At 48.5% G+C, this 13136-nt stretch overlaps 1 protein-coding gene and 1 pseudogene across 1 annotated transcript; one reads left to right on the forward strand and one right to left on the reverse strand.

Annotated features, from left to right (window-relative positions):
* Nucleotides 1-2212: 2212 nt before the first annotated feature.
* Raet1e (retinoic acid early transcript 1E) lies at nucleotides 2213-4640 on the reverse strand. The gene is made up of 4 exons (XM_059272387.1): nucleotides 4203-4640; nucleotides 3678-3941; nucleotides 2945-3109; nucleotides 2213-2352 (listed from the first exon to the last, which is right to left on the reverse strand). The coding sequence occupies exons 1-4, from the start codon at nucleotides 4510-4512 to the stop codon at nucleotides 2213-2215; spliced, it is 879 nt and encodes a 292-aa protein (XP_059128370.1). The 5' UTR covers nucleotides 4513-4640.
* Nucleotides 4641-6624: 1984 nt separating this feature from the next.
* LOC131918300 (serine/threonine-protein phosphatase 2A catalytic subunit beta isoform-like) lies at nucleotides 6625-12924 on the forward strand (annotated as a pseudogene).
* The last annotated feature ends 212 nt before the right edge of the window (nucleotides 12925-13136 follow it).

A 13136-nucleotide genomic window follows, 5' to 3' on the forward strand; every position in this document is an offset into this window, starting at 1 on the left:
TTTAATCCCAGCACTCGAGAGGCAGAGGCAGGTGGATCTCTGTGAGTTTGAGGCCAGCCTGGTCTGCAGAGTAAGTTCCAGGAAAGGCTCCAAAGGTACACAGGGAAACTCTGTCTTGAAAAAAACCAAAAACCAAACAAACAACCAAACAAACAGACAGACAAACAAACAAGAAGGAGTTGGCATGGTTATGTTTTCTTCACTCAGCAATACAATCATTAAGACAGCTTGCATCTCTGTTATTCCTTTGGTGGATAACTTCTGCCTTTGTATCTTAGCTTGCTCATCTAGGAATTTCCTAACCTTTCTTTTTTTCCTGCTAGCTCTTAAATTCTGCATTTTCTTAGACTTTGCTTGTAATCCGGTCTGTAGGAGTCTGGTTTCACCAGAAACCCTTGACTGAGAAGAGGCCCAGTGGTGGAGTCCCCGTGAGAACCAGAAGATTTCACCTCAAAGATGCTGGTCTCTTTGTAATCACCACTAATTTTTCAGCTCTAGCAAAGATTTCAATTTAATAGTTCTGGTATCTTGTTAATCACAGCTGATTCTTCAGCCACTGATACCCAGAACCATTGATTCTTAATTCAAAAAGCCCAGTAGAGTCTGCTTCCCTAAAGTTCACAAGCCAGGCCTTTATTGTTTGCACTGATATCAACATACTTATCTTCTAAGCTCCTAAAGAATGGCCCAGTGAGCTCCCAACACTCGATGGCTTTTCTAGTCCAAAGTTCCAAAGTCCTTCTACAATACTTCCCAAAACCCATATCCAGATCTGTCACAGCAATACCACAGTATCTTGGTACCAACTTGTCTTAGTTAGGGTTACTGTTGATGTAAGGAAACATCATGACCAAAGGAACTTGGGGAGGAAAGGGTTTATTTGGCTTCCATTTCCAAATCACTGTTCATCAGTTGAATAGTTGAAGGAAGTCAGGACAGGATTCAAACAGGGCAAGAATCTGGAGGCAGGAGCTGGTGCAGAGGCTATGGGTGGGTACTGTATACTGGCTTGTTCCTCACGAATTGCTAAGCTTGCTTTCTTATAGAAAAGGACCACCACCATGGAATGGGCCCTCTCCCATCAATCAGTACTTAAGAACATACCTTGCAAGCTTGCCTACAGCCTTATTTTATAGATTCATTTTTAAAATTGAGGTTTCCTCCTCTCAGACAACTTTAGTTTATGTAGTTGACACAAAACTACTCAGCATATACCTTACATTTACCAGTTTCATTCAATATTGCTAAAGCCTGGCATCTTTTTTAGAAGGACCTGTGAGTCCCTCTCTCCAAACTTCCATAGTACATTACAACAAATGATGTCATAACTGGCCATTACAATCCACAGTCATTAAAACAATATGTTTAGCTTTTAGATTATAAGATTTTTAAATGTTTTATGAAGTTTGTTATAAGACCTTCCCTGTGTTTAATAATAGTCAAGCATTTATATTCTTTTTAAGAGATTTATTAGAGGGCTGGAGTGATGGCTCAGCAGTTAAGAGCACTTGCTGCTTTTGGAGAGGACCTGGGTTCAGTTCCCAGTACTCACAACCATCTGTAACTCCAGTTCCAGGGGATCCAATGTCCTCTTCTGTTTCTGGAAGCACCAGGTACACATGTTACATACAGACATAGTGTTACATTATTCATACACATTATAAAAGTAAAACTTAATCTTTAAACAATGTCACAACACATTAATGACACATAATAATTGGTTTCACTATGTTTTCATAAATGTGAATAAGACATTTTGGTCATATCAACCCTTCTATTTCCTCTCATGTCCCCTTCCCACCTCCTCCAGCTTGCTTCCTCTTCCCAATTACTCTTCCTCTAGTCTCATTTGAGTTTTTTTTTAATTTGGGTTTATTTATGAAGTGAGGGTGAGGAGCTATTTATAAGAACATGGGGTCCTTCCTAGTGGCCACACCACTGAACAAAATGTCTCTCCCCATCCAGCACCATTAACTGCAGAATGGTTCTAGGGAGCTCTGGAGCCTCATGAGTCCCTCTCCCTCCGTGAAGGGAAGGTGGACAGGCCTGCTCTTGTGCAGGGATCGTGCAAGTCCTCAGAGCTGCTGAATGTTCATCAGCCATGTCCCGGCTGGAAAGCAGTGTTCACTTACATCCCTTCTCCCCCTCTGTGACGTTTCCTGACTCTTGGGTGGGGTGATGGAGATGTCTGGTTTGGTGAATGCTCTTACCTTCATGTCTTGGGCTCATCCTCCTGGGACAACATTTTGGTGGCCTGGTTGGGGAACTCTCCACTTGGCTCCACGGGCCTCTCTTTCCTCTGTGGTTTGTAGCAATTGATGGAACAGTTCATGGGCAGCTGAAGATTTCTGTCTGGAAAGGTTTTGCAGTGAGACCCAAAACTCCAGATTATGAGCCTGAAAGTCATTAGCCCTTTACCCCAGCAGAGAAGTCTGAAAGTCACCGTTTAGCTTCTACCCTGATGTACCATGACCCCTGACAAATGAAGGTGGTTTCGAGTGCAGGCCTCCCAACCACTTCTCCGACAGACCCATTTCTAGGGTCAACAGCCTCTCAATTGCACGTGGCACAGAGAGAAGTGAGACAGAAAGAGTAAATGGGTAGTCCTAGTTGATTGTGGGAAAATACATTTGCAATTGTTTTTGGAGTGAGTACATGGTAAGGATTTCTGTAAGGGCCATGGAAAGAATGCATGCAAGTGAGGTGTTCCGGAGCTTGTTTCATTTGGTTCTCATGGTCTGAGCAGAAAAGTGTATATTGAACTGGCAGCCAGACTGTCAAAATATCAGTTTGGGGGCATGGGAAGATGGCTTAGTGGGTAAGGCCCTTGCTATATAAGCCTGAAAACCGGAATTCATACCCCTGATACCAGTGGGACGCCTGTTCCAAGTCCTCAGCAGACTAACTCTACCAAGAACTGAGTGAAACCCCAGATGCTCCTTACCTACTTGGGGACAACATTTCACTAATATGCCAATAGTCAAAAGGAAGATGATGACAATGACTGCTGCCACAGGGATAAACACTTTCTCATTGTGAAATTGACTGGTAGATGGATGCTGGGCGGCAGATGGAAGCTGGTTGGTATCTGGGGCCCTTGATGTTGATCCTTAAAAAAAATCAGGAAAATTGTGGATAAAGCAAAAACACACCTTATTCAACACCTTCTCTCCCCAGGCATCCCGAGGAACTCATGTGTAATAATGATTTTACAATTCCTGAGGAGAGAGGGGAATAGAGTTGTGTGTACAATGTCCTTGCACAGTTTATTTCATTACCAAAGAAAACAAATGTCTATCAAACCATCAAGCAATGTGACATATTTACTGTGGGTAGAACTTTCTGAATGTTGGGGCAATTGGTGGTCTTCAGTTGTGCCAGAGAAAGAAAATGAAGCCTTTCAAAGTGATGTTAGTGGTGGTATAAGGGCAGCTGTAATTGAGGCAGAAAAGCCTGGAAGACTACAGGGATACATACAGACTTGAGGCCCTATTAGCAGGACATGTAGTGCCTGGACTATTGGTTAGTAGGGAATGAGAAACATTGGGAGGTGAGATGGGGAAGAGAGATCCTTGTGATCATCACTGGATCTCCAGAAAGGCACATCACCAAGAAATCCCTCTCTCAGTCTATCCAATGTGATGGATTTGCCTTCTGTTAATCTAAGTAATACCTACTTGTCCTTTCCCAGGGGAGCTTTAAGAGATCGTTGAACCAGGGCCTGAAATTTGCTATGAAGGTCTTCAGATTCATGGTTAGATCCTCATCATCCTTCCATTCATTCATGATACCTCTGGCATCCAGACTAATCGGTATCCAGCTCATATTCATTGTGTTCAGGATGAAGAAGTACTTTCCACTGATGTTAAATCGCCAGGAGGCACCAACGATTTGTCCTTGTTCAAGCTGAGAAAGCATGATGGTCTGTAAAGTGGGGTGACCTGCAAACCACATACAAAGCCATCATTCTTCACTTTTGATAGATCCATCACCTCCTCAAAGGTCAAGACTCTTCCCACTGGCTTATGAGCCAGTATCATTCCCACATGACTTGGTTACCCATTGGGTACCATTTGCTTCCCAGGTTGGGCCAATGCTCAGCTCTTTCCCACAGGTACAACCACCATCTCATTCCCACATGTGCTCTGCCCTTCCTCTCTCTTGCCACCTGTCTCTGCCTCTGAACTCCATCCCACACTTACCACGGATCTTGGTTTTCCTCAGATTGGTGTTAGCCAGCATCTTCCTGAGCTCTTGCCACAAGTATTCCAGCTCTTGTACAAAATCTGTCCACATATGAGTGGCATGTGCTGTCTTTCCCAGATCACCCAAAGGCGTGGCTTTGTTGTCATTATCATACTGAAGGAAAGATTCTCTATCCATTGAACAATGTCCTTCACACCAGGGATGTCCAGGTGTGGTATGAGTCTTAATAATGACGTTGCAACTAAGAGAGTGTGTATCTGTGAGAGAAACATGCAGGTGAGGTCCAAACAAGAAGCAGAAAGTCATAGGATTCGTGGTTCTGTGACACCCAGAATCCCTCTGAATGGCAAAAGGGCAGGAAGAGAAGCCTCCAGTCAAGATGTTCACCAGCTTCTGGATCCTTATTTCTGGGACATCTTTGACTGTCTTAGGTTGGTAGGACCCTCAGATGCATAAAGTGTCACCTCAGAAGTTCTTTTAGTGTCTTTTATCAAGTGTTAAGGAATAAAATATATCAGAATAAAATATATCAGATAGTATCTGTTCCTGGCACTGAAAAATCTACTGAACACACAGGAAAAGGAGGCATCATAGAACACGTGGTAAATTCCACATGGAGCCTGGGAGCTCAGGAAAGGCCTCCTGGAGAAATGCTGCAACTTGGCCTGGGAAGGGAGCTGTCACCTGTGAGCACAGTGCTCACCTGAGTTCCCACTGGGTCCCTTCACACAACAACATTGGGCATCAGATCTCCCCTGTTAAACCACACCCCTAACTCATTCTATAGCAGAGATCTCTGTCTGTGACCTGCATGAAGCCCGATCTCCCTCCCCTTCCTCAGGCAGTTGTTCCCAGCACACTTATGGCCCTGGTCTCCCAGACTTTCCCTAACAGCAGCAGAAGACACAATGTCCTAGAGCTGTTCTGTTCAGCAGACTGCACAAACAGGCAGGAAGTCCTAGTGAGGATGCACACATAGACTCTCCTGTGTGCGTGTGACCCTGCAATCTAAAATAAATAATACTTTTAAAGGTGCTTTTAACAGTTTTCAATATAATATCACTAAAAGATGCAAAAGAGGTGTTAAAAAAAACCCTTTTTCCCTCTGATCCCCCGTAAACATCTGCTCTGAGGTGGACTGCTGCAGGTTTGGGGACCTCCTTTCCTGTCCCCTTCAACCAGCTTCCTCTTCCCTTCTCCTCTGCCTCTTCTACCACCTGTTCTCTTCCTCTCTCACAGTTTCCCCTCCCCCCACTTTCCCCTTCCTGCCACTCCTAAGGTTTGGATTTTTCCTTGAATGGCTGGGATCTGTTCTCACTCAGTACACCTCACTGGAAGATTTGCTGGACATGAACATGAGCCCTCTGGAGCAGAGAACAGGCTTTGTAATTGTGAACTAAAGTCACAAACTCGGCACTTTGGTGGATCAGACAGAGGAGGCTTCAGTTATCCATAAGAAAATCCACTTAGAAGTTTGATGAAAGGAAACTTTAGCTAAACAGGAACAGGGAATTATGAAGGTGATTTAAAGAAAGCATCCCTGATATAATAACTTCCAAATAAGCACCAATAAATAACAACAACAACAACAATGATAAATGTCTTAGAAGTATTTACACGCAGACCTCCAGATTTTAGTAAGGAAAACATGTTTATAACCTCCTACAAGTGTGTCACAGTACTGTTGATTAGACAAAGTCTCTAAGAGGCTTGGGACTCACCAAGTAGGCTAGACAGGCTTGCCACTGACCCCAGGGTTCCCCTGTCTCTGCCTTCTTAGTACTGACAATATAAGCACTCAGCACCATGTCTGGCTCTTTTACAGGAGTTCTAGAGATCAAACTCGAGTCCTCGTGGTTGTGAAGCAGGCCCTCTACCACTCAGCTGTCTCCCCATGCTTTGACACACAGGACTTTTAGTAGTCAGCAAACAGCTGGAATTTTCTGGAGATAATGCCCATGTGCTCCAGGAATGGCTTGTAGGATCCTGGCCAGAGGCTGGTTCATACTGCCTGAAATAGAAAATCCAGAACTTCTAAAACTGGTAGTGAAGGACCATGTATGTGAAGCATGGCAAGGATACAGGGAAAAGGACACAGGCCTTGGCAGATGCCCAGGGATGAAAACTGCACAAGGCCAGGGTTGTGGTATTTGAATGAGAATGGCCCCCATAGGCTCATATATCTGAATGCTTGGTCATCAGGGAATTGTACTACCTTAGAGGGATTAGGAATGTGGCCATGTTTGAGTAGGTGTGACCTTATTGGAGGACGAGTATTATTGGGGGTGGGCTTTGAGGTTGTAAAAAGTCCATTACAAGCTCAGACTCTCCCTATTCTTGCTGCCTTTGGATCTGGATATAGAACTCTCAGCTACTTTATCTGCCTGTGTACAACCATACTCGCCCACCATGAGGAAAATGGACCAAATCTCTGAAACTGTAAGCAATCTAAAATTAAAATGCTTTCTTTTATAAGAGTTGCCATGGAGCCGGGCGGTGGTGGTGCACACCTGTAATCCCAGCACTTGGGAGGCAGAGCCTGACGGATCTCTGTGAGTTTGAGGCCAGCCTGGTCTACAGAGCGAGATCCAGGATAGGCTCTAAAGCTACAGAGAAACCCTGTCTTGAAAAAAAAAAAAAAGAGTTGCCATGGTCATGGTATCTCTTAGTAGCAATAGAACACTGAGCAAGACAATGTTTCTGCCTTAAGTTGCTTTTGGTGGAATGTTTTTATCACAGAAACAAAATGAAATCAGAACAACACATGCCTGTCATTTCTAGCTGACCCAGAAGTCATAGGCAGCGTAGATCCACTGCTGACTGGGAAACAGGCAGCTTTGACTGTACTTTTGAAAACACTTTTTGGGATTCACCAATACTGGTACATGGGAATATACCCTAATCCCCAAATGGACAGAGGACAAATCTGCTGTCCCATTCACCAGCTTGTTTTGTTCTGCATCTGTCACACTGACTGCACTTTATGGATGGGAAAGTGGGGAAGGATAGGTGGGCAGGGAAGGGAGCTAACCAGGCTGGTAAGTCACGTGGGAATTGAAGCTGAGCTTGGTGGGACAAATCTGTGTTGTAGAGTAATATTTTATGGTGTGTTACTTTTGTTTATGTTGCATATGTTTAACTCTGTGAAGCTGTGTTACTGTGCCTGTCTAAAACACTTGATGGTCTAATAAAGAGGTGAACGGCCAGTAGCAAGGCAGGAGAAAGGATAGGTGGGGCTGGCAGGGAGGGAGAATAAAAAGCAGAGAAATTTGGGAAGAAGGAAGATGAAAAAAGAAGAAAAGGAGAGTTGGAAGAGTGAGAAAAAGAAAGAGCAAGAGAACAAGGAGAGGAGAATGCCAAGGGCCAGCCACCCAGCTACACAGCCAGCCACAGAGTAAGAGTGAAAATAAGATACACAGAAGTCCGAAAAAGTAAAAGAGTCCAAAGGCATAAGGTAGACAGGACAATTTAAATAAAGAAAAGCTGGCAAAAAGAGAAGCCAAGCTAAGGCCGGGCATTTATAATTAAGAATGAACCTCCAGGTATGATTTATTTGGTAGCTGAGTGGTGGGCCTCCCCAAATGGCAAAACCAACCAGCAACAAATCTGTAATCCCAGAGTTTAGAAGACTGAAGGAGAGAAGGGACTGGTGCAGATTTTCCAGTGTGTGCTGTGGTATAAAATCCTGCCTTAAAACAAAACAATAAGGACAGAAAGAAGAATGTAAAGGAAAAAAAAGGGGGGGGGAAGAGTAGGAATGTCCGTGGTTGTGGCTGCCTTGTCCCTGGAAGTGTCTGTTGTGATCTAATGGTGGAGGGCTTGTGAGGAACCCCCAGGAACACAGTCTTCAGAGCACAGCATGCCTTAGGTCCAGGGGAGCTGTCTGAGACCTCCTCCTGGAGGGTCCGCACTGGTGACTCGGTTTAGGCTTCAGCTGATCCCAGTGGTGCTGAGGGCGTCACTAGCTACCCCCTCTGCTCCCCTGCCCTCCTCATTCACGCAGCCCCTTCCCGGCCCTCCCGCGGTGACTTTCCCCCTAACTTTGTCAATGCACTGAAGAGAATCGGGGAGAGACGCGGTGAGGACCGGGGTGTCCGGACTTAAGTCCTGGTGACAGTGCAGAGAAGCCCAGGAGCTTCCTGTGAGGAGACTGCGACCTTCCTGACTCACTAGTCCAGTGCCCTCCTCCCGCTCCCCCAGTTAAATTCCAGAAACTCACCAGTGGGCAGCGTGTACCCCAGACAGCTCAGTAGAACCAAAAGGCTCAGATTCTGGAAAAGATTGCACCTGGGGGCGCTGGCCTTTGCCATGGTTCCTTCCTGAATCCTGGCTACCAACGGGTGTGACTGGGGCTGTGAAGAGAATCAGTCCTCAGTACAGCCTGCAGAGGACCCTGTGCAGGGATTAACAAAGTTCTGGGCGCCTGGGCTGTGAATTCAGGCCTTTCCGTGCTCCAGCCTTGCCCATTTCTAGTTCCCATCTTTTCCTGCATCTCTCCTGGAATCTCTCCCGGCCATGGAGCTCTGCTCCTCTCCTCCTACACACTGTGATTTCTGTCAAGCTCAGAGGCACGCAGCCTACGACTATGGGAGAATAGTGTGGGCTTCGGCTCTGGTCGCTGGGTGGCTTCTTTCCCCTTTGCTCGCTGGCTCCCTGGCCCGCTGGGGTTGTTCCCCTACTCGCCAGCTCCATCCCTTGCCCACTGCCGCCCTACTTGCAGCGACGCCGCCTGGCTTGCCGAGCTGGCCCCGCTCGCCCTGATCGCCACTATGCTGCCTTGCTCGCTCCTCTAGAGGGCCTCGCTGTCTCCTCCTTGCTCATCAAGCAGGCTGCCGGAGAGTTGCGGCTTGGGCAGCCTGGAGGCGGTAAAGTTACGGGTTGCTCCATCCAGCTGTGCTGCTCTATCTCCCTCTACTGGCCCACATGGCCACGCTCTGGCTCTCCTGGCTTCGCACGTACCAGCTCAGCCAGGCTTGTCCCTGTGTCACCCCACTCCTCCTCACTCACCCAGCTCCCCTCAGCCGCGCTCCCCTGGGCGTCCCGCTGCTATCCCTGTTCCTCTGCCACCTGCTCCCCTTGCTCGCCTCTAGCTCACCTTGCCCCTCCTCGCTGGCCCGCTGCAGCCCCGCTGCCTCCCTCTCCCCCTGGCTCTCCCGGTAGCTGTTTTCGGCAGCATTCTGTCCTGCTCCGCGGTGCTGGCCCCGCGGCCGGCCGTCTATCTCACCTGGTGTCTGTCTGTCCTTTTCCTTGGAGATCTACTGAGCTCAGCTTCGCTTAGCCTCTAAAAAGCGGGCTGAAGAGCCTAGAGAGTGACTCATCTGTGGCTCCTAATGACTCACAGCACCGCCTTCCTTCCCTCATACTTCTCAGGCCTCTTGGGCACGATTGGCTGCCACTGCCCTTGCTACCCTCAACCTCTATTGGTGGAAGTATTAAGGCAACTCCACCTAGTTAAAAAGGGAGGTTTATTTGGGGTAACTTACAAGTGAAGGGATAGGTTACAGGGTCCGGAAAAGATGAAGTGCAGTCCAGCATGTTCTCTGGAGAACTCTGCTCCAGGATCCAAAAGAGCTGGCACATCCTGATCTCAGGTCCTAAGTGCTCCTGTCTCCTCACCGCCTGGCCTCAGCTGCTGCCCTCGCACAACTTGCTCGTCCCGCTGCCCCCCTTGCTGTCCCTTGGCTCCTGGGGTTCCACTGTGCTCAGTCCCGCTCAGCTGCGATTGCCCACCCCGATCAGCCGCTATCCCCACCCGGCTACAGCCCCGCTTGTACCGCTCCCCTCCTCTCACAGCTCTCCTCGCTCGCTCCGTGGCGGTCCTGCACAGCCACGCTCCGCTCCGCTCCGCTGCGCTTGTCTGGCTGCCACACTAGTCCCGCTGCTACCGGGAGCGCACCCGCTCCCCTCAATCGCACAGCCGCACTAGGCCGCGCTTATCCGGCAGCTATCCCTGTCCCGCTGCCACCCCTGCCGCCACGCCCCCTTGCTTGTACGGCTCCCCTTGCTGGCCAGATTCGCTCCCTCAGCTGCGCTCGGTCCGACTCGACTGCGCTCGCTTCGCTCGCCCCGGCTGCCGCCTCGCACAACTCGCTCGCTCAGTCGCCTCCCTCTGCCCCCTGGCTCTCCCCGTGGCCGCTGGTCAGCGCTCAATCCTGCTTGGCCGCCCTGGCCCCGCTGCTGGCTATCTTGCGGGGAGACTGCCCCTCTGGGCCGCGTTTAGTCACGCTGGGTCGCGATCCGACCCACTTGGTCGAGCTTCACTCCGGGGACCTATGCTGGTCCCTCTGCTATCCCCTTCTCCCAGCAAAGCAGCTGCTGCAGCGCTCCCCTTGCTGGCAAGGTTGCCCATGCTAGTCCTGCTTCCATGCCTGTCCTGCTGCCATCCCACTGCCGCCCTGCTTGCCCTGCTCCCTGCCACCCCCACCCCCCGCTTGCCCTGCTCCCCTAACACCCCCAGGTCCCCTTCCTCAGCCAAGTTCTGCCTTGCTAGACCAGGCATGTCTCACTGCCACCCCAGTCCGGCTGACCCCCGCCCCCATCGCCCTGCTCCCCTTTCTGGCACCATTCCCCTCACTGGCACAGGAGCGCGCCCCCCCCCCCCCCCCCAGCCTCATGCTTCTCTGCCCAGCCTCACTCCATGAACCACTTCGCCGTGCTCCTCCCTGTGTGGGAGGCCAGCTCCCACCTTTTAAAGGGTTCCTATGAGGAGGAGAGAGAAATAAGAGACTTTTAGATACAAAGACAGCAGAGAGGAGAAAGACAGAAACACAGGATAACTTCCGGAGTACCTGGATCAAAACCCAAGTGTCCCTCATCTCTTCAAAAGGGCTTTTTATAACAATGCCAATTGGCAGGGCAAAAAACCTCCCCCTTGCTAGAGCAAAGCACACCACACAGCCAAGTGCAGACCCTTCCAAATACCTGGTAACCCCGCCTGTGGTCAAATCATCCCCTTATGCAGCCCTGCTGGGTAAAGCAAGCTCAGATTCTGATGCGTGAGCAGTAAATGGTCTTGCCATGGGCCATCTCTTTATATATATCTTCTTTATCTTTGCCTGTGGGATGGAATCTCCTTCCCTCTATACATTGAGTGGAACTACCATGTTATTCTTCCGTGGTCCTGCTGTTATCACATCTGTATCATGAGACCCTCCTGATTAGGATCCTGCTGTGTTCCTTCCTCATTTCCCACTGGTCTGTGACATGATTCCTGTCCTGTCAAGGCTGAGCATGCACAAGCTGTTGCTAGCAGGTGACATGAACTCCAGATCTCCTGCCTCCTTTGTCAACTAGATGCTATAGATGATGGGCAGAGGGTGGAAGCAAGGGCACAGGGAGACAAGTGGGATCAGGACTCAATTTGTGAAATCCTCAAAGAATCAATAAAAGTTTTTTAAAAAGTTGAGAGCAAGGAGAGGCCTGAGGGGCGGCAGTGGCTGCTAAGGCTGTGGTGGGCAGGTGCCATTGCCAGGAGCCTCCAGGAGCCTTGCCTTGCTCCTTGCTCAGAGCCCTGTGCCCTTGGCCCTTTGCCAAGCGGGGGTGAGTGGACAGGGCTGGGCAGGGCGGGAGCTCCCAGGGGCCAGAAGCTGTGGCCTGCAGCTGCCCGCTGGGCTTGGACAGGGCGTGGGCTGCATGCTCTGCAACTGGGGAGGTGGCCACAGAGGTGGGGAAGGCGGAGGCTGGAAGGAGGCAGAATTGTCAAAATTGGGAAAGGCCCAAGTAGGGAAGCGTGGGCCCTGAAACTTGTGGCATGCCGCCAGGGACAAGAAGGTGTTCACCAAGATGCAGGACCAGTGGGTGGAGCAGGTGAAGGAGTGTAAGCAGCTGAAGGAGAACCAAGTGCGGACCTGGTAGGAGAAGGCTAAGGAAATTTTACAGAAGAATCAAATGTACAAGAGGCTAGCTGTCCTGTTACTGTCTGTGGAGATGTGTATGGCCAATTCCATGACCTTATGGAACTCTTCAGAATTGGTGGAAAATCATCAGATACAAACTATCTATTATTCATGGGCAACTACCTAGACAGAGGTTATTATTCTGTGGAGACTGTGACTCTTCTTGTAGCATTAAAGGTGCGCTATCCAGAGTGTATTACAATATTGCGAGGAAATCATGAAAGCCGAGAGATCACCCAAGTGTATGGCTTTTACGATGAATGTCTACGAAAGTACGGAAATGCCAACATCTGGAATTAAAATCTCTTTGACTATCTTCCACTGACAGATGGACAGATATTCTGCCTCCATGGTGGCCTCTCTCCATCCATAGATGCACTGGATCATATAAGAGCCCTGGATCTTTTACAAGAAGTTCCACAAGAGGGCCCAATGTGTGATCTCTTATGGTCAGATCCAGATGACCATGGCAGATGGGGTATTTCACCACATGGTGCTGGCTACACCCTTGGACAAGATATTTCTGAAACATTTAACCATGCGGACGGTCTCACACTGGTGTCTCGTGCTTTGTGCTCACCAGCTTGTAATGAAAGGTTATAATTGGTGCCATGATAGGAATGTGGTTACCATTTTTAGTGCACCCAATTACTGCAACCTCTGTGGAAACCAGGCTGCTATCATGGAATTAGATGACACTTTAAAATATTCTTTTCTTCAGTTTGACCCAGCACCTCATCGTGGAGAGCCTCATGTGACCCGGCGTACCCCAGACTACTTCCTATAACTTCCTCCCCAGGACCTTTCTTTGTTTGTGGAAGTACACCTGCTTTTTAAAATATATATTGTATATTTAAAAACAGCAGTTATCTATGTGTTTCTGTAACAAGAATATTTTAATTGTGATATGTATTTAATGGAAACATTGCCATTTTAAAACTTGATACAGATACCTAAAAAAAAGTTTTTTAAAACGTCATTAAACCTTGAAAAACAAAACAATCAAACAAACAAAAATCTCAGAGAAATGCATGT

The sequence above is a fragment of the Peromyscus eremicus genome, chromosome 8b, assembly GCF_949786415.1.
Source record: "Peromyscus eremicus chromosome 8b, PerEre_H2_v1, whole genome shotgun sequence".
In the NCBI taxonomy this organism is placed as follows: domain Eukaryota; kingdom Metazoa; phylum Chordata; class Mammalia; order Rodentia; family Cricetidae; genus Peromyscus; species Peromyscus eremicus.